Consider the following 26129-nt stretch of genomic DNA (forward strand, 5'->3'; position numbering starts at 1 on the left):
CTAACCATTAGCTTCCACTTGAGGAAACATAATATATGCTCTTTGACTATTAGGAAGCAATCAGCTTAAACTGACGATGGCCATCTTTGAAACACCACAAAATTTCTGTAACACTAGGGCCTTTTATGCATGGCTGTTTCCCTCACGGTCACCCTTCCAATGACTTAGGGTCTTTGCTTTGATTATGTATGCCGTTTCTGAAAATCAGAGGTCACCTCCCTCTCCCTCTGCATTTCCCTGCATTTTGCCCACATTTTCAAATGTGAGATAAAACCGGTCTCTGAGATGGCATGCATAATCAAAGCAAAGACCTGAAGTTGTCCAAGGGGTGACGGCGAGGGAAACGGCCATGAATAAAAGGCCTAGGATATTGTTATGGGAAATGGGGGGACAGGACATGTTGAAAATAAGGGCATGTTGAGAAGTTTCTCAAAAACATTTTGTTAACATTAGGAATGTATACATGGCTTTAGATTCATGTTGCACCTATACGCAAATCATGGACAAGCCAATCCTTTAGTGCATAGGGTTTTCTGAGACTTCGCATAATCAGGTGTCTAGTAATCCCTGGCTTTCAACCACATATGTAATAATGTAAATAAAGAGTCATGTTGTCATTATTAAATGTGAAGTTGGAAAATGGGCCATTAATGCTTAATCCCAGCCCTTTACTTTCTACACTGCAAATTGATTTTACAGTAATTGGCTATTAAAAAAACAACATAATGCTATGCATTATATTTTGCACAAAACAGTGGGAGCTGTAGACATTGTCCTTGCTTACTGTTGCCCTCTGATACTTTCAGAATCTCTATTCACTCCTCAAGCACATTTTGCTGGTATTCTACAATAAATACAATCAACTCCAGGATGAGATTAAACATTGTCATTTTAAAGAATGCTTTTACTTTGGTTTGTTAGCAACCCAACTTCAAAAGCCAGTACAGAGACAGGCGATGTTTGCGTAAAGGAGTACAGTGTATCATCAGTGTGTCAAAATGAAAGGACATTAGTGAGTGGATGGTGCTCAGTTAGTGATCCTTGATTTGAGGAGAAGACTACCAGGTTTGTTTTCAACTGAGAAATGCTTGAAGCTATTTAAGGATCTGATAGTGTCTACTTTTACTTTTGCTTCCTGGGATTGTGTATACTACCATTTTAGCATAGTGCAGCTACTAATGCAGAGTGCCCGAGACTGGACAAGATGAGTTGGAAGAGGGCTGCTGAGAGAGTGGGGACTAGAGAGACAAAATTCAGGGGCCCTTGTGACCCTATGGGCCCTTGGAGATGGACATATTATATGATTTACTTCCAGATGATGTTTAGGTTGCATCGGGTGGAGTGAGGGGGACCCAGAGGGAATAGTTGTGGCCTTTGGTGGCTCTTGGTAGTTCTGAAGTGGAACAGTGTGTCAACCACCAGGAGTCCAGGGGAGTGGGGACATGGGGATGGTATGATATCAGGGGGATGGTATGATATCATTTCTGGGGAAACCTGGAAGTGACGTGGTCAGTTCACCTGGAGAAAATGGCTGCTTTGGCAATTAGACTCTATGTAGGGTTGCCGGGTCCCTCTTCGCTACTGGCGGGAGGTTTTTGGGGCGGAGCCTGAGGAGGGTGGGGTTTGGGGAGGGACTTCAGTGCCATAGAGTCCAATTGACAAAGTGGCCATTTTCTCCAGGTGAACTGATCTCTATCAGCTGGAGATCAGTGGTAATAGCAGGAGATCTCCAGCTAGTACCTGGAGGTTGGCAACCCTAACTCTATGGCATTGAAGTCCCTCCCCTCCTCAAACCCTGCCTTCCTCAGGCTCCATGCCCACAATCTCCTGCCGGTGGCAAAGAGGGACCTAGCAACCCTAAGTTGAATGCTAATTTCTTTAGAGTTGTGATGAAATACATGACTGGAATACTGGCATCATAAGCTGTCTTTACTGCCAGTAGTGGTAGAAGGGTGTTCAACTACTATTCACCTGACACATTATCTGCTGCTCACACGAAATCTGTAAGAGTATTTGCATTGAGCCAGTATTAAATCTATTGCTGGATGGAACCATAGTTATTGCCAATAGGGTTGCCAACCTCCAGGTGGTGGCTGGAGATCTCCTCCTATTACAACAGATCTCCAGGTGACAGAGATCAGTTTCTCTGGAGAAAATGGCTGCTTTGGAAGATAGACTATGTGGCATATATCCCATCGAAATCCCTCCCCTCCCCAAACCCCGCTCTCCCCAGGCTCCAGGTATTTCCTAACCTGGAGCTGGCAACCCTAACTGCCAATAAAGCAATGGCCAGTTTTATCTAAGTGGCACTAAGAACTGCAAAGCCATTTTCATTCCAGACCACCACACAACTTCTGAAGTTTCTTCAAGTGCAGCATTTTATCACTTGGGTTACGCTCATAGCTGTAAATAATGTCCTCCCCCCTCCCTCCATAGTTTGATTTCAGAGTTTAGTGAGGATCATTTATAAATAAGGGCCTTGATAAATCAAGCTGACCTCAAACTGGCTCAGTTCCTGGAATGGAAAGATGGCAGTGAAAAATTTACAAATATGATTTATTTACCCTTATTATCAACCTGAAGTGTGGTATGACAGTCCATCATGGGTGTAACAGTACTAAACCTTGATAGGAAGCAGAGGTTTTTAGATTTAGCACTTCTGTGTTGTATTTAAAACATTTCTTGCTTGGTATGTTTAAATTGTTCAGTAGAGATGTTGCACTTCATCTTCTCAGCCAGTCGTATTTGGCAAGTGGTTCTGACACAGTTCCAATGTGTGGAGTGTGGTTCACATTTTTCAATATAGCAGCCTTAAAATTATCTGGGCATATATTCTTGTGCCATGGAATTGGCTTCCACTGAAGACTTGGAAGTAGGGTTGCCAGGTCCCTCTTCACCACTGGCGGGAGGTTTTTGGGGTGGAGCCTCGGGAGGACAGGGTTTAGGGAGGGGGAGGGACTTCAATGCCATAGAATCCAATTGCCAAAGTGGCCATTTTCTCCAGGTGAGCTGATCTCTATCGGCTGGAGATCAGTTGTAACAGCAGGAGATCTCCAGCTAGTACCTGGAGGTTGGCAACCCTACTTGGAAGCGACACCAAAGGTTGTATAGTAGTCCCCATATCCTGAGATCGAGTGTCATGTCAAGTCTAAGAAATCTGAGCTGCAAAGCCTGATAGTTCATGATTGAGATGTATTCTCTTATCTCCTCTGCAAGGGAAGAGACAATAACACTAACATATCTCACAATATAAGCCTCTCTACACACCACTCCGACAAGCATTGAGTGAACAGAGAGAGAGAGCGCGCAGGCACAAGCAGGCAGATGCTTGTGAGCACCAAAAGTCATGAAGAACAGTGGTGTCAAACATAAGGCCTGAGGGCCAGATCCAGCCCCTTAAGAGCTCCTATCTGGCCTGCGAGCCACTTTCGATCTGGGCTGGCGAGATATGGCCTGGCCCAACCAAGTGACATTTATGTCATATCTAGCCCTCGTAACAATTGCGTTCAACACCCCTGATTAGGGTTGCCAACCTCCAGGTACTCGGCAAACTAGAAACAGCACTTCACAAAGCTAGACACAATGATTATAAAGTAGTGGTATTTAATAACATATCCACCACTGATAGTATGTAGGCAAAAACATGTGTTGTTAATTATTGCCTGAAAAGTAACGCCAAAGAGAGGACTATGCCTTGTTACAAACAAATAACAGTATTATAGGTAAGTCCATGAAAGGGGGTGCCAACCTCCCTTTCTTCCACAGATATGCTTCTTGAGAGTAGCAATTCAGTAGTGCAGTTGTTCTCAACAGAAGCCCGGTGATCTTTCTGTTTCAGCGATTAACGCCTTCTTCAGGGACCAACGCTGGCTGTTATTAACATTCTCTGCTGTTTCTAGTTTGCTGAGTATCCTACAGCACGCTAACCTTTGTTTACCACAAACCTCCAGGTACTAGCTGGAGCGCTCCTGCTATTACAACTGATCTCCAGCCAATAGAGATCAGTTCACCTGAAGAAAATGGCTGCTTTGGCAATTGGACTCTATGGCATTGAAGTAGGGTTGCCAGGTCCCTCTTCGCCACTGGCAGGAGGTTTTTGGAGCAGAGCCTGAGGAAGGCGGGGTTTGGGGAGGGGTGGGACTTCAATGCCATAGAGTCCAAAGCAGCCATTTTCTCCAGATGAACTGATCTCTATCGCCTGGAGATCAGCTGTAATATCAGAAGATCTCCAAATCGTTCCTGGAAGCTGGCAGTGCTACATTGAAGTCCCTCCCCTCCCCAAACCCCGCCCTCCTCAGGCTCCACCCCAAAACCTTCTGCCGGTGGCGAAGAGGAAACTGGAAACCCTACCCCAGATAGAGGCTCAGGTGTCGGGTCTAGCATGCTCATGCCAGCTCTCCCTCTCCCCCGCCATTCAAAATGCCCCCTGAAATACTATTCCTGGGGGCAGGGGTCCCTTTGGAACAGCATGAGGGGGGAATCAGAGGTTGCCACAGAAGGAGGAATCATAAAACCACCCCTTCCTTACTCATATGGAAGCTGTGCAGAGAAGCAAAGCCACTGACATAGCAGAAACATTATAAACACTGGTTTTTAGCAATAAATAAATAACCTTGAGCCTGAAGCATTCCTCTTGTAAAGACTCCCCATGAACTTTTTCCCCCCTTGGAAATGGGGAACACTGAAGGAGGATGCCCCAAAGATCACCAGTTGAACAGTTTTTGTTTGGTTGTTTGTGCTGGGGGAATGCCTGAGAGAAAGAGTGCATGGAGAGCAGGTGAACTTGTCACATTTACGGATGATATAATGCTGGGTGAAAACAGATTTTAAAAAATAATACAGGTGGTAAACCAATTATACCAATAGTCATTTTTCTTCACTGGAGATGTATATTCTTCCAGAAACATAAATAAAAGGGAGCCATAAGCCCATCAGAAGCAGTACAGCGGCAATGAACTAAAAGAGAAATTCCCAAGCATTTTCTCTTACATTGAATTTGCTTGCAAATCTTTTTGTTTTTGTTTTTAAACAACATTCCCGGTGATGGATGCTCCTGGATTTGTTTTCAAGCAATACAGTAATGCTATTTGTATTCATGGTTAACAGAAACATCATTTCTGAAGCTCAGTTCAGATGACAGATTTTCTCCAGGATTGCACAATGCTAGTTTAGGTGTTCCTACGAAACAGTAAGAGTGCTTCCATTTCCTGTCTTTGTGGTTCCAGGGTCCATATCAATGGGGAAGCACTGCAGGGTTTCCACCGTACAGGCAGGGCTTATCATTCTCCCAGAATTATAACTGATGTCCACACTACATTTTTCTGATGGCAGCCTTGGAGAGCAAACTCTATGATATGCAATAGATTCTAGATGATTTCCTTCCCCAAATTCCTCTTTCCACGGGCACCCCCCCCCCAAATCTCCAGGAATTTCCCATGCCGGAGGTGGCAACCCTGGTCAGAACGGATAATATTCATGATCTTGATAAACCAGTGGACTGAGTCAGTGTAAATCAGGTGCTTGCATTTCTTAGAACAACCCCAGTCCTAAGGAACTCCCTTATACAGTAGCCTAGTAGGGTTGCCAACCTCCAACATAGGTCTTTTGTTACTTGAACCTCCAACTGGTGGCTGGAGATCTTCGCTATTGATCTCCAGGCAACAGAGATCAGTTCACCTGGAGAAAATGTCCGCTTTGGAAGGTGGTCTCTATGGCTTCATACTAGGGTTGCCAGCTCCGGGTTGGGAAATACCTAGAGATTTTGGGGGTGAAGTCTGAGGTGGGTGGGGTTTGGAGAGGGGAGGGACTTCATTGGCACAGAATCCAATTGCCAAAGCTGCCGTTTTCTCCAGGGGGACTGATTTCTATCGGCAGGAGATCGCCAGCCACCACCTGGATGTTGGCAACTGTACGTCATACCCCAGTGAAGTCCCTCCCCTCTCCAAACCCCACCATCCTCAGGCTCCATCTCTAAAATCTCCAGGTATTTCCCAACCCAGAGATGGCAACCCTACCTAGTATACACAACAGTTCCATACATTCACTGAGCATGTTGAGAGGAAGAGTGGGCATGAGAATACTGTCCCTGCCTCTGCATGATCACCTGATTGTCTGCAGGGGTAACCTGGCAGAGGAAGTAGCCATGAGAATTCTCCTTCCCCATGATAAGCAACAGTCGAAAAGCAACATAGATGATCACAGGAAGGGGTATACATACAGCCACTTCCTCCACTCGGTCACACCCTGCAGATGTCCAGGTAGGGTTGCCAGGTCCCTCTTCGCCACTGGCAGGAGGTTTTTGGGGCGGAGCCTGAGGATGGTGGGGTTTGGGGAGGGACTTCAGTGCCATAGAGTCCAATTGACAAAGCGGCCATTTTCTCCAGGTGAATTGATCTCTATCGGCTGGAGATCAGCTGTAATAGCAGGAGGTCTCCAGCTACTTCCAGGAGGTTGGTAACCCTATGTCCAGGTGATTGTGCAGAGGGAGGGGGTGGGCCCAGCCTGCTTGAGCCCACTCTCCTTCCTGCAGTGAATGTGTGGGGCAGCCGGGTGTTACCGAGCTTGTGCGTATGCAGCATGAACATTCTGAATGCAGATCATGAGGGCAGGAGGGATGAGTCAGTGCTTGGCTCTTGTGGCCCTTTCTTATGTGTCCAGGGTAATTCTGATCACCATTTTGGGGTCAGGAAGGAATTTTCTTCCAGGCCAGATTGGCCCAGGCATCCTGGAGTTTTTCTTCTTTTTTGCCTTCCTCTGGGCATAGAGCAGGGGTCACTGGGGGAGTGGGGGGAGAGGTAGCTGTGAATTTCCTGCATTGTGCAGGTAGTTGGACTAGATGACCCTTGGGGTCCCTTCCAGCCCTGTGTTTCTACGTTTCTAAGTTAGACAACTCCCGTGAGCTTTCCCTAAGAACAGGAGGATTGATTCCCTTGGGGATGCACAGTTGCCAGCCCACCGTGACATCATGAATAAAAAGGCAGTCTATTCCAGAGGGGGTGATCCTGCATTCAGACCCAGAAAGCCAAAAAAAACGCTGCCTGTCTTGGTATTCTGCCCATTTAGACTACTTTATATTGTTGTTCATACCTCTTGTTTTGATTTCTGGCAAGCATTACACCGTTCCCACTCAGAGGCTTTGGGTCAGAAAGAAATCAATGTTGCATGAATCATGCAGTGAGTTGCGGAAGTTTACCATGCCAGTTCTTTGGCATGGCTGTTTGTTATAGTTCTCTGGAGAGCTTAATACAGTGTGGTCTGTATATTATTGTGGGGGGGGGGATTCTTTGTTCTCAGCATTGCCGAGACTCTCAGTGTGTTTTGCTTTGTGCTGCCCTTTCTACAGAGGGAAAAGCATGGTAGTCTAAAAGTCCTAAAGATCACAGGCCCTCATTAAAACTGTAGCCAGTCCTGCCCAGACTGATACCACTGTTCCAATCAAAGACTTTTCTAGGACACCGCCTGAATTTGATAAGGAAAGAGGAGTTGGGGGAGCTATTGTTTCCGTGCAGATCCTTGGCTGAACATTGCGCCATACGACAAAGAGCAGCGCTCGCAAGTAATTCTCTTGATGGCCCGTGGAATTAGAGAAGTCGAGTACGCTCATTAAAGCCGCTGGCTCGGTTGATTATTACAGCAATTTACAATTTGTTGTGCTGTTGCCGTAGCCTAGCTCCCAATGGGGCGCCTGGCACTTTGCAGCAAGACCAATGCAATCAGCGGCAACCCAGAGTGTAAAAAAAGAAAAGAAAAGCACACTTCTACATGAAGCCAATGTGGAGACCTTAGTAAGAATAATATGCTAATTGCTTTAAATCCAGCCAATAGGACCCAGGATAAATCCCCAGTCCTTTATTTTTATGCCACAGTGAAGGTGGCCAGCTACAAAGCTCCTGGGTAAATAAATTAATAATTTTCAATTAAGAGACAGTGATGGGAATTAAGTTCTCTGCTGAGTGGATTGCATCTGTTGTAACTTTGCTAGGGCTTGATCCCGCCTTGGCCTAACTGAAGAACCTGGATTTGATGAGTGAATTTTCAGTGGCGTCGGCTCTGGCCACGTCAACAACTGCATCCTATGGACTGAATGCAGTTCCTGGTGAACTTTTTAAAAATAGTTTTCAGATTCTTATTGAAATACCTGTTGACATTCTTTCTCAGGTAGCTGAAACACTCTTTTTTCCTGAGTTGAAATCAGAGACAGCCTTCACCTTGCCACCTGACAAGGACACTTATGTGTTTTAGCATGTAAATGGGGTGGATCCATGTATCCTCCAAGGAGCCTTCCTCCATCCTAAGGGGCCTTCCTCCAACAGAAGGGCCTCTTAAATTGTGGAAGGTTCCTTAGGCTAGAGGAAAGCTTCAGACTTTGTTGGGTGGAAAGCTAACTTACTGGCATGGGAGGGGGGCTCTCCAGTGATGTCATTATATTACCAGTGAAGTCACCTCGAGCACAATCCAGAAATGACATCATTGCATAGGGGCAATGCTCTAGAATTCACGCAAAAATCTGTGGTTTAAACATGGAATTTTGAGTGAATGCTACAGCGTTCCCCGGTGCGGTGATGTCACTTCTGGGTCACTTAGGAAGTGACATCAACTGCATTGCAAGCAATGGTGATCCCCCTCCCATTTCCCCCTTGCTGCCCAACTGAGCAGCAGTGGGGAAAGAGGGCTACTGGCCAGAAGTTTCCTAACAGTCTGGGAGACATGGCATCCCTAATGGACTAGTAGGATAGGCGTAGGATCCACCCCAATATCCTTCTGATCGGAGGCAAGCCAGGCCGGAGCTGTGCCTCATACCAAGATGCAACAGGCAGTAGATAATGCTGTGCTTTACTGCATTGGGAGTGATTGAATGAGCTAAGCCCACCTGTTGCAGAAACGTGACAGAATTATCTGCCTTAGCAGCAGTTGACTGGGTGGAGACAGGCAGAGTAGTAAATCAAACAGATGCAGGGGACAATCTCATTTTTGGTTGGGGACTCTGATCTGACAGGAGCCTTTAGCTTATTTGTAGCACAACAGCAGATCTCCTGAGGTGCACAGGGTGAGAATTAATTTACATTTTTTTAAAAAAAAACATTTATTGTACTCCTTTCTGCTACTAAGCCTTCAAGGCAGGCTAGTGCTGGTGGTGGGGTGTGGGGATCTTCTGCCTCTGCCTCTATCCTCTCACAGTCTGTACAGCCCTGTCTTTACCAAGCTTTGTCTTTGCCTAACAGGTGAAGCCCAGAGAATAAAATAGTTCATGCCAACAGGACCCTTCTTGTAGCTAATACAGAACCAGAATCCCTGCAAAGCCAGTGCAATGACGGGCAGAAAGTGGGGATTCTGTGCAGAGAAACACCAATTAGGATAATACAGTTTGCACTGTAACAAACTCTTCTGTGGGGGGAGATTTCTGTCAAGGAAATATTTGCTGAGGCATTTTCTCCCTTCATTGCCCTTTCCACTGCCTACAGTCAAATTAGTTATAGTAACGATATTAAAGAATGAGTATTATTTGGGTTAGATCTTGATTAGATCTTGTCTGAATAGGCATCCCTGTTGGCATCCTGAATATACACAAAGAGGAAAAGAACATTCCTATTAAAGGATGTGTGTGGTATAGGTTGCCCTGACCTGGATGGCCCAGGCTAGCCTGATCTCATCAGATCTCAGAAGCTAAGCAAGGTCAGTCCTGGCTAGTACTTGGATGGGAGACCTCCAAGGAATTCCAGGGAGACTATGCAGAGGAAGACAATGACAAACCACCCTTGTTATTTTCTTGCCTTGAAAACCCTAATGGGTTGCCATAAATTGGCTGCGACTTGACAGCACTTTACACACACACACAGTATAGGTTATCGCACAGAAACCTTCAAGATTTATTATTTTTGAAGTAGTAATTATCCTTACCTAATAAAAGACACCAGTTCCCTTTAGGGGGATGCTGTGATATTTAATACAAAGGGCCTGGATGGTGTCAGACATTGTTTTGACAAAACAAATGTCAGTTGAGCTTAAAGCCTGGAGCCTCTCTCCAGTTTGTTCCCCGAGAATGCTCCTGGAAAGAAAATACTAGACCAGAGTTGCTCCTTTGCCAGTGTTCCACTGAGATTAAGAACAAGTGTTAAATTGCTGGGTGTACCTGAGGTCAAGAAACAATACTCTGCCCCTCGAGGCTCTACAATACTGTCAGCAGATTTCCTCTGTGTATGGTTATGGCCCAGGACCAAAAGAGATGTTCGTCCATAAGCATTGCAGCAGGTTTTAACCTGGGCCAACAGCTTTCTTTAAAGAAGCATTGCATCCAAGACCCTCTCATTTTCCACCCGATTAAAAAAAAGAAACCTTATCTTCGCTATGCCATGTAGAGTTAGTGGAATGAAAACAGGAGATCAGCAAAATGTTTTTGGTTCAGATTATCAAAGCAACTATTTCACACCAGCAATTGAGTTTTATATATGTGGGGGATTGGGAGATATGCCCATTGATTGTTTGAGTGGCTTGCATTTAGCACTATAGCCCCATGCCTTTGATCACTGCAAAGGGGTCGCCGTGATCGCCCTTCTTCCAAGTCTCAGTCAATAAGCATAAAACAAGACCCACTTTTAGGACCCTGGAAAAACTATCCAGCTGATACTGAGAGTTGTGAAGCAGCAAGGGCCACCACTCCTTAGAGATTAGCATTGACAACCTCCAGGTGGGCCCTGAAGACTTCTGCAATTACAACTGATCTCCAGACAACAGAGATCTGTCCTTCTAGAGAAAAAGGCTCCTTTGGAGGGTGGACTCTATGGCATTATACCAGGCTGAGGTCCATCCCCTTCCCAAACCCTGCCCACCCAAGACTTCACCCCAGCATCTCCAGTGAAGTTCAATCACCAGCATCTCCAGGCAAGTAGGTTATGTGAAAGACCTCTGCCTGAGACTCTGGAAAGCCATGGAGAGAGGCCGTGGCTCAGTGGGAGAGCATCTGCTTGGCATGCGGAAGGTCCCAGGTTCAAACCCCAGCATCTCCAGTTAAAGGGGACCAGACAAGTAGGTGAAGCAAAAGACCTCTACCTGAGACCCTGGAGAGTCACTGCCAGTCTGGGTAGACTTTGATGGACCAAGGGTCTGATTCAGTATAAGGCAGCTTCATGTGGGTTCACCCCACAAAATCTCCAGGAAATGCCTAACCTGGAGTTGGCAACCTTATTAGAGAGGCATAGTTTGGTTTTTACTACCAACTAAACACATAAGCCATGGAATAATGTCAATTTTGCAAGAATCTTCAAATCCCCATCTGGAGCCCCATAAACACATTCTCGTTATCAAAGGAGATATTCCCATGCAGCAGTATGAGAATTTAAAGATTGTAACATTTTTTTTTTGCTGTCAAGTCACAGCTGACTTATGGCGACCCCATAGAGTTTTCAAGGCAAGGGATGTTAGAAGATGGTTTGCCATTGCCTAATTGCCTATCTCCGTGTCATGACCCTGTTACTCCGTGGAGGTCTCCCATCCAAATACCAGCCATGGTCAGTCCTCCACATGAGTAGCAGACTCTAATATGGTGAACCAGATTTGTTTCCCCACTCCTCCATGTGAAGCCTGCTGGGTGACCTTGGTCTAGTCACAGTTCTCTCCAAACTCTCTCAGCCCCACCTACTTTACAAGGTGTTTGTTGTGAGGAGTGGAAGGGAGGGTGATTTAAGCCGGGTTGAGACTCCTTAAAGGTAGAGAAAAGCGGGGTATAAAAACCAGCTCCTCCTCCTCGTCTTCCTTTTCCTTCTTGTGAGGACTGGGGTTTTTTGTTTCATATTTGTGTGGTAGTTTTGAGGAAAGGAATTTAAAAAAACTGGAAATAACTGGAAAGTTTGTGCAAGTTCATTTCCTACTAATATAGATAGAAATTCTGAACATAGAAAATAGCTTAAGAATACAATTCAAATAAATGAAAAGGTACAGAAATCAAATTCTTATTATAGAAGAATGTCCTTTGTTTACATCACTGGAAGAAAACAAACTTGGCACATCACAGGCTGGGCTAGCAATTACTAAATAAATTACTGTGTGGGGCTGTTGAGAAACTGAGATTCCTGCTTTAAGTAAAATTAGAGCTTCCCAGTTTGAAGACATAACTGCTTTTGGTCTTCAACTAGGTTTTCCTCAGCTTACAACTGTGATCCATTTTTCTTCAGGATGGCCCTACAGTGACCTAGACCAGGGAGTGGTGACCTAGTTAGAAGACAATATTGAATACTGCTGGGATGTCCATCATGAGTAGCTGGATCCAGTGGATGGCTTACATTTCTCTAAGCCTGCCTTAACAAATTCATGCTGGTAGGCAATGATGGATGGCTTTATGAATGAGAGAGGAGAGGACCAACGAAGTGGACATTTAATCAGCCCCTGCTTGCCAAGCTTGGTAAATCAAACACAAAGCAGACTTCTAAGAAAGTCCTGGTTCTTCCTCTGTGCTGAGGTAACCTCCTTGGTTGGAGAGCCAGCATGGTATAGTTAAGAGTGGTGGTTTGGAGTGGTAGACTCTAATCTGGAGAACCAGGTTTGATTCTCCACTCCTCCACATGAGCAGTGGACACTAATCTGGTGAACCGGGTTGGTTTCCCCACTCCTACACATGAAGCCAGCTGGGTGATCTTGGGCTAGTCACAATTCTCTCTGAACTCTCTCAGCCCCACCTACCTCACAGGGTGTCTGTTGTGGGGAGGGGAAGGGAAGGTGATTGTAAGCCAGTTTGAGTCTCCCTTAAGTGGTAGAGAAAGTCGGCATATAAAAACCAACTCTTCTTCTTCTTGGCCTTTGTCCAGCTTTGGAAAACAACATTCCTGATAACAAGATGCATGGGTGAACTGCTCTTCCAGCTGCCAAGCAATTTGCTCCCACCGATTAAGCCATCCAGGAAAGACCTTTCACAAACAAATCAATAGTTGTTTCCCCCTGTTTGAATCGACTGAAGGTGAATACAATGTAAAGCATATGAGGAATTAGATATACTGTGCTCTCAACGATGTCAGCATCTCACTGACTCTTTTCCCCGTAGTAACATCAACAGAAACAGATTTAAATAGAGCTGGGGAAAACCTGTTTTCTCCGTGTCAGGGATGCACTGCAGAAACCATAGCAGGATGATGGAATGTTCCATTCCAGCAAGGGTAAAGCTGCTACTGTTTGTCCTGTCAAAACTTACAAGCAGTCTTCACCAAAAAGCCTCCCCTTCCCCTTCATTTTTTTTTTTAGTACATTTTGCTCATCCCTTTTGGGAATTCTTCCTCAGTCTTCATTGACTCATTGCTTACCTTGAATATGTGCATGCATGGTGATCCCACTTGTACCAGTAGGGTTGCCATGTGGGGGATAATGGCGGGCAATTGCTCGCCAATCCACCCAGCTGCTCCAAAGCCGGGGTTGGTGGCTTGGCCAAAATGTGGAGTTTTGAGTGTTAAATTGGCCACGGCGGCACTTCAGAAAGTTAAACCGGAAGTGCCATCATCGCATGCGTGCTCCCAGCCACTGCAGCCCCACCCCCTAAAATCTCCCACCAATTGGGAGGGGGGACCTGGCAACCCTATGTACCAGCAGAGCAAACAAATTAATGTGTAAATCAGCCTTATAGGCAGACCACTGGTCCATCTAGTAACGTGGTTTCTAATCCAACTAGCAGTGATTCCTCATGGTTTCAGGCAGAGAATGGTCTTTCATATTCACATAGACTGAAGCTAGGACCACAGCACTCCTCAAGAAGTAGGCCAGGCATAGTTTCAGATATGTCCCTATTCCAGCATACCACTAGACTAAGATGTGCTGTAATTCCTAGGATACTAAACTAGGAGTAGCCCCCAAGGGTGCTATTCTCCTGTCCCTTGCAGCTTTTCACATGAAAGATGTCATAATATTGCCCTGTTTTCGGGGTATATAAGTCCTAGCCCAAATAGAGGATGACAACCTTAGGGGTACTTGAGGTGACAGAAAAAAAGTGAAAGAAAAAAAGCAAGACCAGCCCAAGGTCACCCAGCTGGCTTCATGTGTAGGAGTGGGGAAACAAATCAAATTCACCAGATTAGCCTCCGCTGCTCATGTGGAGGAGTGGGGAATCAAACCCAGTTCTCCAGATCAGAGTCTCCCGCTTTTAACCACTACACCACACTGGCTTTCCAGAAGCTGTCCAGAGTACCATCACAATCAAGAGAGACCCACAGGTCACATTATGCATAAGGCCTTCGATTACAAATTCTGCATTAATTTATAGATAGGTTAATCACAAGACCTGATCCTATTTTAACAGGCCGACATGGATACTAGCAGTAGAGACTTGAGACTGGCTAGAGAAATGCTGTAAAATGCAAGAATATACTGAACCCCCATCATGATGCATGAGTTTCAGTATCAGTGTTGGCCCTAAGGATGTATATAACTGGCCTGATCTAGCATGTCAGCTTCTTTTCATCCTAACAAGATAGCTGTTGTTCTCAGGCAGAAAATTAAGCACATAGTATTTCATAAAGCTTCGAGGAACCAATGGGCATCTTGTCCAAACACTGATCAATGGTGGGACGATCATCTGCCTGTCACCACTGAACATCTCATGCAGACCAGAACAGGTCACAAAGAAGGAGAATGGTAGGGGCCTTGGCTCCATGGTAGAGCATCTGCGTTGTATGCAGAAGTCCTCAGGTTCAATCCCTGGCATTAAAAGGGACCAGGAAGTAGGTGATGTGAAAAGCCTCCACCTGAAACCCTGGAGAGCCCTTGCTAGTCAGAGTAGACAACACTAACCTGGGCAGATGATGGATCTGGGCAGATGACAGATTCAATCTGAGGCAGCTTCATGTGTTCACATATGTTCACTTCAAGAGATGGTTGCACAGCATTTGCTCCAGAAGTATGTGAACTTTGTTCAAGGAACTGGCAAAGAGATAAATCAGCTGAAAAGATATGTTTCCATTGAAGCTCCAAATTGACAAAAAATACCACAAGAAACTGTAAGTAATTTAATTTATTGTAAAATATTACAGACACTCTCATACTATTAGTTGTCACAGGTTGAGATGGTTGCTTTTTGAAAAAAAATTTTTTGACCGCTGGCCTATTACAGTCGGAATTGATATAAACAACTATGAAAATTAAAAAGCTCCTTGGGGTGTACCGTTCATTATTTTGTCAGCAAGCAATTAGGTATGCTGTATCTGTGCAATTCTGCAAGAAGCAGAAGATGCCACTTCCATAGGAACCAGGTATCTGTTTTCTGTCAACGCAGAGGAAGAAAAGATGCGAGAAAGCCAATGGAATTTGCAACAGGCAAGAGCTAGAAAAGGGTCTAATCCTCCAGAACTGTGGAGACGGTCGTGTTGTTAACTTCGCTGGTACATGATGCGGAGGTTGGCGGCGCGCTCTTGTCGTTGGTGGCGGCTTTGCCGTGCACTATCTCTTCTGTGTTCCTTAAAGGTTTCAATAAAATGATGTAACATTTTGGCACAAATATACAGCCCAACAAGCCAAAGCTGGAAGCCAGAATGGCAAATATCTCCACGGCCACCTTGAACTTCCCTCTTGTGCTTAAGTAAGCCGGGACAAAGGAGATCCAGACGATGAAGAAGACCAGCATCCCAAAGGTGACAAACTTTGCTTCATTAAAGTTGTTGGGGAGCTTGCGAGCGATGAAGGCTGTGAGAAAGCATTGCAGGGCCAGAAACACATCGAACCCAAACATGACGCACAAGTAGACTATAGAGCCCTCGTTGCATTCGAAAATGATTCTAATGTTTTGGAATTGGGTGTTTTTATACATATGGGGTGGTTTAATTATGAGGTAGGCAGTACAAATGCCCACTTCAGTGAGTACAGAGAGGACAACGATAATTTTTTGGAAAATTGGCCGGAAGACCATTCGAGCTTTCTCGGCAACTTTTGAATTTTTGGCCAGGTGAGTCAGGAGAAGCATAACGGTCTTTCCTAAGACACAGGAAAGACAAAGGGAGAAGCCCAAAGCAAGGGACACCTGGCGGGACTGACATGACCAGTCTACTGGCTTACCAATAAAAAGGATGGAAGTCATCAAGGTTATGACCAGAGAAAACTGAATGAGGAAGCTCAGCTCTCGATCGTTGGCTTTCACGAGAGCCGTGCTCCTGTACTTTATGTAGACACCAGTCACTGCCAGAACGACACAAGCCCCAAATATGGCCAGCACAATTAATGTGGTTCCCAGAGCTTCATCATAACCCAGAAATTCCACCTGTTTATGTACACATCCACTTCTGTCGGTATTGGACCAGTAATCCTCCGGACACGCGTTACATTCCCTTGCATCTGCAGGGAAAATAATAACAGAAAATGTGTAAGTGTTATGAGGCTTAATATGTGCTAAGGTTCAGCTCCAGCATGTTTTCAATTCCTGTGTTCAGTCCTGGAAGTGAGAATAGAGGAAAGTGCCCCTGAATAGTTGTGAAGTAGATACAGAGAGTGTACACACATCAGGGATTAGAGATAAGGACTCCTCTGATCAGGGTGTGTTATTACTAAGCTGATCTGACCCTCAGCACCCCTATTTCTAGAAAGTAAGCACTGGCTGGAGATTTTGAGGGCAGAACCAGGAACTGGTGGGCTGCTAGGGTTGCCAGGTCCTCCCTCTTCACTGATGGGAGGTTTTTTGGGGCAGGTGGTTGTGTGCAGCTGCGCATGATGTGCTTACGTCACTTCCAGGTTTAGTCCCTGGGGTTTGAGTGGTAAAAGGCCCCTTCATGATGCAGTGCTTCCAGGACTAAACCTAGAAGTGATGTAAGCATGTCACGTGTGGCGGCCGCTCCAAGCAGACTGCTGGATGGGCAGTCATTGCCCACCAATTCCAGCAACCTGGCAACCCTATGGACTGCTTTGATAAGGATGCTACTATCAGAAGGTTTGCTGCTGGTGCTTGGGAATTGTGCAGTAACATCAGTTCTGCAACTCTAAACCAGATGCTGAAGCTACATGCAGGAATTGGACATCTCTTTGTTTTATTGCATTAGCTAAAAAAAATTGCAAAACAATGGAAACAACAAAATAAAACAATCACGGTATCAAGTAAAATCCATAAAATTTACATTAGAAGATTAAAATATATAATAAGCATTTAAAACACAAGCTTTATAGCTGAAAGAAACAGAATTAACAATAGCTTACTATTCCTATAATAATGAGTGATCCAGGGTAAAGCCAGTGGACCAAACTTGCATGAGAGGGTTTTGACTGTGTCTTTATAACCCGGGCCACAAATTTTGCCAGTTGTATTGTTGCCCATTTATCTCTATCTGCAAGTAATATCACGAGTTTGTTCTGGTCTGAACTCCATGAGCTTCATGATAAAATATTCCCAAGATATCTTTCACGATGTACTGAAAATTTTGGGCACCAAAGAATCGCATGAGCCTGTCCCTCAATAGACCTATGGTCACAAGAGCAGACTCGCTCATTATAAGAGGCCTCAATATAATGACCTCTTACCATTGCCAATGGTAGGCCAACTTTTCACAGTAGATTTTGCTTCTCTCTTGCCATGGAGCAAAAAAAAAAACTGATTAAAAAATTTTTTTTCATGGCCACGGATCATCCCCATCAATCCCGAAGTAGTTTTGGTTTTTCATGGGAACAAAGCAGGCAGTATTCTACAATGGTTTGGTCTTCCCCTTTGCTGGAGCCCTCCCCTTCTGATAAGCTCATTGTTTATGTCCGCCCCCAACTCTGCCCAACTCCACCCAGCGGATTACCTTGTGCTGTTCACCTCTGTGGATATGGCCCCAGCGCAAAAAAACAAGCACCAGTCCCTCTGGTTTCCTTGTATAATTTTTCTATTTACCATGATCCCCATTTTCCCCCACCCTCATACTTGCCGACACTCCCCTCCTTTCCCAGACTTTGACAGACGGTCATCGTTGTGCCCCCACCCCAGTACAGCTCTGGCCATCCAGTGCCAGGAACTTACATCCAAGAGGGCTAGCAGCCTTGGGGGCGAGCCTTGGTGGCAAGCACTCAGGAGACCAAACCGCTCGACTCCACTTGCAACCGAATGTATGGGGAATTTTGCCTTTGATTTGCCGCTCTCTGGATGCTCTCTGGATGCACACTCTCCCTTCCCTTCCCTTTGCAGCATGCCGATCCGCACACTTTCCCAAGATTTCCATAGTTCCTTTGTTCTGTTCTTTTACCAGGTTGGGGATGCACAGGATGCATGGGGGGGGGGGAGGGAGAACCAGAGCAGACTGGCCGCCCCTCCTCAGAAGAGTGATGGGAGGGAGTTTTGTCTTGGATTTGCCACTCTCAGGATGCACATTTTCCCCATCCGAATTCTCAAAACTCAACAATAAGCCCCCAAAGCAGAGTTTTGAGAATTTGAATGGGGAAATGTACATCTAAAGAGTCACGGGGAGGGAGGAGAAATTTGCCTGCATGGGCGGGAAGAATACATCCGACTCCAGGGAGTTTTTCATGGAGATCACGTAGCAAAAGAAAAGAATGGACCAAAACAGGTTTGACTTGACGTGGGGATGAAGCGGGGTTTTTCCTCAAATTCGAAGCAGTCATGAAAAATCAAAAATTAGCAGTGTGGCAAAACAAAAGTGAAACCGCTGCAAACCTCTGTGAAAAAATGACTGTAGAGTAACCAGACATGCCTTAGTAAAGGCCTTTCTATACTCAAAATCTGATAAATCAGTAAAATAGACTGGAAGGGTTAAAGGGAGGGGAAGAAACTGCTTATAAAGAGAGGCAGTTCTCAGAGTACCTAATAATCCAATATTCACTTGGATATTTATATCCAACAATCTTTGCAGGAATTGGACAGCCCTCTGAGAGCACTAGGGGTGTGCAAAACATTTTTTGGTAAAATTCGGGTTTGGGTTTATTGGGCCCTATTTTTTGAGGAAACCCGAAATAAGCCAAATTCCCATATTGGTAAATATGGGAATTCAATTTATTTTCGGGTTTCCTGAAAAAATTCGGCCCTGGGGAACATTTTTGGGGATAGAGCCCCCAAACTTTCAGGGTAGCTTGCAGGGACTCTCCTTGCAAGAACACCCAAGTTTGATGAAGTTTGGGTCAGGGGGTCTGAAGTTATGGGATCTAGAAGAGGTCGCCCCCTCCCACCTCCATAGGCATGCATTGGAAGGTAAGAGTCAGATTCTTTGTTCCTTTGCGAGTCAGCTAATGCTTGTCAATGGAGAGGGGAGGGGCGACCTCTCCAGAGCCCCATATCAGGACAGGTCAATAAGATAGGAGGGAAGGAGTTAAAAGTTTTAATATACTTTGTCAACTTTGTGCCAAGGACTGGAGAACAGGAAGGAATGGAGCGAAGCCTGCCTTGACCAGCTTTATTTCAAAGTTCCAGCATTTCTTGTGTCCATTTCTTGAAATGGAATGTCAAAGTAAAACCAGTGACTTTAACAACTTAGCTAGCCTTTGGCTTTTGTTTTTTTTATACCAGCTTCTATAACATTCCTGCTAATGTTGTGATGAGTTTCTTATATTTCTGTATTCTTAGGAATCAGAACTGCTTGCTAGTGAATAAATATCTCCCCCCCCCTAATTTTAAAAGATCACAGACTGTGACCAAAAATTCTTACCCATTAAAATTAACAAACCATAAAAAAACCTAGCCAATAAAAACCCAGACCGTAAAACAGCATAAAAACACAGAGCATAAAACGTTTGGCAACCTAAATGATCCTCTAAAGTTTCTAAACTGACCAGAAGTAGATTGTAAGAGCAATTTAAAAGATCATATCCCTAACATTTTGGCTTAGTGCCTAAAAGAGAATGAAGTAGATGACAGGTTAGTCTCAAGGGGGACGGCATTCCACATTTAGTTGTTGTGTTCTGAGAAATAACTGGAAATTCAGCCATGATTTAGGCCATTTGTGCAGGGATGTTTCCCCATGGTCACCCCTGCTTCGGGGCTTCCTTTTGATTATGTATACCTTTCCCGATTGTCAGAGGTCGCCTTGCGCTCCTTGTGCATTTCCACACGTTTTGCCCACATTTTCTGGATTTGGGGAAACACGGGCAAAACATACAGAAATGTGCGGGGAGAGCAAAGTGACCTCTGACGAGTGGAAAAGGCATGCATAATCAAAAGGAAGCCCTGAAGCAGTCGGCAGGGTGACTGCGAGGGAAACAGCTCTGCATAAATGGCCTTAGTGTGTGTGCTTTGGAGGTGATTTGCAGTAATTTAACAAAGCTTTTGTCTTTAAGCAAGTATTTAAGTATCTTAAAGAGGAACATGTTGAAAAGGGCCCTTCTTGCTTGACAGGGTATTGAAGTATATTAGGGCAAGTACAAAAAGCTACCCTTGCAGTTGCCAAGATGACTTAAATGTCTACTTTTCTTTAAGTGAAGGTGCAGAAGAAGAAAACGAGAGAATACAAATCGTATTGTGGAATATGTCGTTCTAGTTTCATCTAGTCCAATGTTCAGATAATAAAGGCTTCCTGCTGATTAGATCCTGATACAGCCCTTGGAGCACCTCTGCTTAGTCTTTCTTTTTGGCATCAGCTAAAATGTGTAAAGTCATTCCTACCTGTTATGTTACTGAACTGTCCTTCTGCACATTTTATGCAGTCGTAACAACAGGGGGGCTTTCCTTGCTGAATCCCTTTTCGATAACCGGGTTGGCAATTGTCATTACATGTCGAACGTGGGTTCTGAAAATAAAACATAGTGTGGCTCTCAAGAGAGGATTCCCATTTGTACTGGCACAAGGCAGAGATGAACACACATCCTTATTCATACTGCATGAAAATTACGAACTGGTGGCAATCCTATACATGATACGAGTGATATTAGGGTTGCCAACCTCCATGTACTAGCAGGCGATCTCCTGCTATTTCAACTGATCTCCAGCCGATAGAGATATGTTCACCTGGAGAAAATGGCTGCCTTGGCAATCAGACTTTATGGCATTGATGTCCCTCCCCTCCCCAAACCCTGCCCTCCTCAGGCTCTGCCCCCAAAACCTCCCGCTGGTGGCGAAGAGGGACCTGGCAACCCTAAGCGATATGCAAAAATGTGAAATGGGTGGTCATGGTGGCACAGCCTGTCTACCTCAGGACATGCACACCGACAGAAAAAAAAATCACTTACTGCTGATGCCGGATTGTTCCAGAAGACAGAATCATTGTATACCATAAACTCAAAACTTTCCTCCCCAGTGCAGTTGAACTTTCCAATATTCACAAAGGCAATGTCACCTGTGCCATTCATCTGCCAGTTCAGAATGTCGTAGGGGGTGTACACGTCTCCTTTGGTATCTATGTTTACGAAATCATCCAGCACTGTGAACTGCATCGCGTTCTTCATGTAGTACATTAACTACGAAAGGTGAGGCAAACATGAGGAGGTTACCACAAACTCATCACATGGTCATAGTATGCTTTTACTATGCCTGAGGCGTAGAGTTAAATAGGACATAAAATGGGATGAACACATGGATCTTCAATGAAAAAACATATATCAGTGTACCTAACTCTCAGCGTGGTCTCATCTGTGCTTACTTCAATCCAGAGGCTGGAGCCATGAACAGACAAGACATTTTTACACACCTGAGAAAAGCTTCAAAATGAAAATATTGCAATCCATTGTCTTAGTTCAATGTACACTGGCTGTCTTGGATTTGGTTTGTATCTATGCTTGAATAATGCTATAAGTCACCTTGTGTGATTGTGGGGAAATGGGATAAGCAAGCAAAATGTCACCAAACAGCGTGGAAGTTTTCTCCAGAAATCTTCCTCAGGAGAACTCAGAAGCTGGAATGCAGTTTTCTGACAGTGTGTGTGTTCTGAGTTTAAAAAGGTGTTACACAATTTGTCTTTTTGGGATTCTTTTTCCCCTGTGGACCAAAATAATAAATAAATAAATCCTTATATATGTATCAGAGGTTGGTGGGGCAGTTTTGATTATATTTGGTAGTTCTCTCTCAATGGTGAAAGTAGGTGCTAATTTGGGACATAAAGTGGTCACCCACAAATGAGGGGGGAAGAGTGACTTGGAGTTTTAAGGGCAGTATCTGTATCTGGCACTGTTTATTGTATGTTCTGTTTTGTGCTCTTCAGATCGGTGACATGACCTTTTTGAAGCCTATGGCGAAGAGGGACCTGGCAACCCTAGTGACGCAGCGTCGCTGTTTGCTATGGGGATTTCCCCCCTCATTTGGAGGTTTTAAAAAATAAAAACCCCTTTTTGTCGTCCCCCCCACAGCAGCTGCAAAACCTCATTGGAGGCACTGCAGTGGTGCAGCGGCCATGCCATCCCTGACCACTTTACTGTGCTCTGGTTAGACCTCACCTAGTGTTCAGTTTTGGGCACCACAATTTAAGAAGAATGTAGACAAGCTGGAATGTGTCCAAAGGAGGGCAACAAAGATGATGAGGTGTCTGGAGACCAAGTCCTATGAGGAAAGGTTGAAGGAGATGGGTATGTTTAGCCTGAAGAGGAGAAGACTGAGAGGGGATACGATAACAATCTTCAAGTACTTGAAAGGCTGTCATATAGAGGATGGTGCAGTGTTGTTTTCTGTTGCCCCAGAGGGTCGGACCAGAACCAATGGGTTGAAATTAAATCAAAAGCGTTTCCGTCTAGACATTAGGAAGAATTTTCCAATAGTTAGAGCGGTTCCTCAGTGGAACAGGCTTCCTCGGGAGGTGGTAAGCTCTCCTTCCCTGGAGGTTTTTAAGCAGAGGTTAGATGGCCATCTGTCAGCAATGCTGATTCTATGACCTTAAGCAGATGATGAGAGGGAGGACATCTTGGTCATCTTCTGAGCATGGAATAGGGGTCACTGTGTGTGGTGGGGGGAAGTAGTTGTGAATTCTCTGCATTGTGCAGAGGGTTAGACTAGATGACCCTGGTGGTCCTTCTAACTCTATGATTCAATGATTATATGATTCAAGAATGGGCTGTCAAAGTCATTCACACTTTACGTAAAGCAATCAGAATTTGGACCAGAAGTGTTCTCTGTCAACAGAGTTATCTTTTCATATTAAGGAAGGGAGTGGTTCAGTTACGAGGCTGTCCGGGGGGGTTATGAGGCGTGGGGGCAAGTGTGATGTTGAGGAACTTGCTGCTGTACCCTACAAGGGCCCACACATGTGTGTGCAAAGGCTGAGGGATCACATGCTGGAAAGTTTATAAAGAAACACCCAAGAGAAGGGGTCATTATTTTCCAGAGGCTTGGGGCAAATTGCTCCACTTGTTCCCCCCAACCAAAGAGTTCTGGTCAAGTGAAAGGGGAAAGACAGTCTAAAGCATTCAAAATTAAAATCCAATACTGTATACTTTTTGAGCATTTGTTCTCATTATTTTCTTTTTTGCATCTGACCAGGGTTTTAACATAGCCCTGCACCTCAATATATAATCAGGGGAAGCATTTTTTTTAAAAAATGTGTGTGTTTGGAATGCATAATTTGCATATAGGTCTATTAAACTGCTTACAAACTGTCACTTAGGACCAAACTACATGTCAGATCTCTCATTACTAGTTTCTTCAGCACTTAAAAGCAGCTGGGGAAAGGGAGAACTTAATCAGGATCACAGAACTGAGAGAGGGAAATGTGGTAGATCCTTTTTCCTGATGTGGCTAACAGTATTCTGTGGAGGGGGCTCAAAACACTGTTCTATGAAAACATTCAGAGGTAGCATACAATGTGAAATGAATGAATTAGAACGCATCAAACAATTAAACCCTACATGTCGTCCTGCTTTAAACAAAGACGTGGATTTCCTCAGACACTACAATCTCTAACAGCTGTACTGTATTCACTTTTTAGAGATTTTAATTGCATGTTCTCAATGTGTTATCAGACTATAACTAGGTACCAATTTCGGTTAATTTTCACTTAAACTATTTGGTTATCTGTTCAAACCTCTGACCTCCCTTATCATCCAGTATATGTGACTGCTAATTCTGTTGCTTAAGAAGAAGAGTTGGTTTTTATACCCTGCTTTTCTCTACTGAAAGGAGTCTCCAATCAGCTTACAATCACCTTCCCTTCCCCCCTCAACAGGCACCTGTGAGGTAGGTGAGGCTGAGAGAGTTCTGAGAGAACTGTGACCGGCCCAAGGTCACCCAGCAGGCTTCATGTGAAGGAGTGGGGAAACCAACCCCGTTCACCACTTTAGAGTTCGCCCATCATGTGGAGGAGTGGGGAATCACACCTAGTTCTCCAGATTAGAGTCTGCTCGTCTTAACCAGTACACCACTCTGGCTCTTTATGATGGGACTCGCACCTAATCTTTCTACATCTGTTTCTCCCTTTCTCCCTTAGATTGAGATTTACACTTGAAAGACTCATATAGTTAATACCAAGACTTTGCTCCCCTCCAGCCTTTCCCCTAAGATCTCCCAGTATGTTTTCCCCATCACATATCTATCTGAAGAAGTGGGCTGTGACTCATGGAAGCTCATATGGAAATACATGTTGTTAGTCCTTAAGGTGCTGCTGGACTTTTGTTTTATTTTGCTTTGGCACGGCTACCCCTTTGCAATAAATAAGTGCATACCTGCCAGGGTTCAAATTCATCTATTGAGGCGCAGGAGCTAGGGGTGCCAATAAATGGTCCAGGTCGTACATTGGTATCACAGAGGCTCAATTTATGGAGGCCATGGGCAACAGCAAAGACAGCTTTATAGACATTATATGTTATCCTAAGTTCCTCAACATCCAGGTAGGTATTGTTAAGTTCTTCAAGTTTCTCCTTCCCAGTGCAGTAGTGGTCAGAAGTAAAATTAACTCTGTTCTCATGACCGGTTACATTTTTCCTGTTGTCTGTGTTGTATGGTATACTGGCGTTAGGCCAAGTACAGTTGAATGCAGACTGCCAAAATTCAATGGCCAGATCATCATCAGGATCTCTGCCCGGGTGTACGTCGAGAAGAAATTCTTTGAGACCTGGGATATGACCTCTTTTTACTCCAAAGCCAATGGCCCCACCAAGGAGAGGGAAGTATTCAGGCCTTGCAATTAAGGCCGATGTAACCCAGGCCTCACTGGCTATCCACGTTTTGCTAGTGATATTGCTAATAATAAGCTCTTCCAATAGAGGATGAAAGTCAATATCAGATGAGTAGACCACAATGACTGTGGCATTTGTTAGTTTTACAGTTTCGACTACTGTTTGTATTTTTGTCCTGGAGTAGATTTTTGGAATCGTCTCCGAGAAAGCTATGCAGATCTCTCCAGGTTTGCTTATCTTATCGATCTTCTCTTTAAATGCTTTCACACCGTATTTACCGTAGTCGTCATCCGCTGCAATCGTTCCTACCCATTTCCAGCCAAAATGCTTAACTAACATGGCCATCCCTTGAGATTGCACATTATCACTTGGGATGGTGCGGAGATAAGTAGGGAACTGATACTTGTCAGAGAGAAGTAAGGAAGATGAGGCGTAGCCAACCTAAAATAAAAGCAAAAAGAAAAAGGGATTGAAGCAAGTTTTGCTACCTCATATGTTCTTTATTTATTTCTGTGGATCCTCTGCCATCAGAGGACATAAGAACATAAGAAAAGCCATGCTGGAACAGACCAAGACCCATCAAGTCCAGCAGTCTGTTCACACAGTGGCCAACCAGGTGCCTCCAGGAAGACCAAAACAACGACTGCAGCAGCGTTATCCTGCCTGTGTTCCACAGCACTTAATATAATAGGCATGCTCCTCTGATACTGGAGAGAATAGGTATGCGTCATGACTGGTATTCATTTTGACTAGTAGCCATGGATAGCCCTCTCCTCCATGAACATGTCCACTCCCCTCTTAAAGCCTTCCAAGTTGGCAGCTGTCACCACATCCTGGGGCAGGGAGTTCCACAATTTAAAATTTTAACTTATTTGTGCTCTCATAAAAGCAGTGGAGATGGTGGCGGAGAAGGAAGTAACACCACACAGGGATAAGAGGTGGCTGTATTGGCAGGAAGCAATGTAGAGAGCAGTGGATAGCTCATTGTATCCGATTTGCCAAGACTCAGTTCAGGAAGTCCACTGGGGCTGAGCTTGAGTCTGCAGAGTAGAGGGAAAATAAATTGAATTGTCCTTCCATGTTAGGGTTGCCAACCTCCTGGTACTAGATGGAGATCTGCTATTACAACTGATCTCCAGCTGATACCGATCAGTTCACCTGGG

At 44.7% G+C, this 26129-nt stretch overlaps 1 protein-coding gene across 1 annotated transcript in view; it reads right to left on the minus strand.

The window, feature by feature from the left end:
- Positions 1 to 15304: 15304 nt before the first annotated feature.
- Positions 15305 to 26129, minus strand: part of LOC130478234 (vomeronasal type-2 receptor 1-like) — a 28959-nt gene continuing 18134 nt past the window's right edge. The window contains exons 3-6 of the mRNA XM_056850385.1: positions 24514 to 25407; positions 21100 to 21327; positions 20537 to 20660; positions 15305 to 16296 (exon numbers count right to left, since the gene is read on the minus strand). Coding sequence (XP_056706363.1) covers positions 15305 to 16296; positions 20537 to 20660; positions 21100 to 21327; positions 24514 to 25407 — 2238 coding nt within the window. The remainder of the gene's footprint in view (positions 16297 to 20536; positions 20661 to 21099; positions 21328 to 24513; positions 25408 to 26129) is intronic.

This window comes from Euleptes europaea, chromosome 5 (assembly GCF_029931775.1).
Source record: "Euleptes europaea isolate rEulEur1 chromosome 5, rEulEur1.hap1, whole genome shotgun sequence".
Classification (NCBI taxonomy): domain Eukaryota; kingdom Metazoa; phylum Chordata; class Lepidosauria; order Squamata; family Sphaerodactylidae; genus Euleptes; species Euleptes europaea.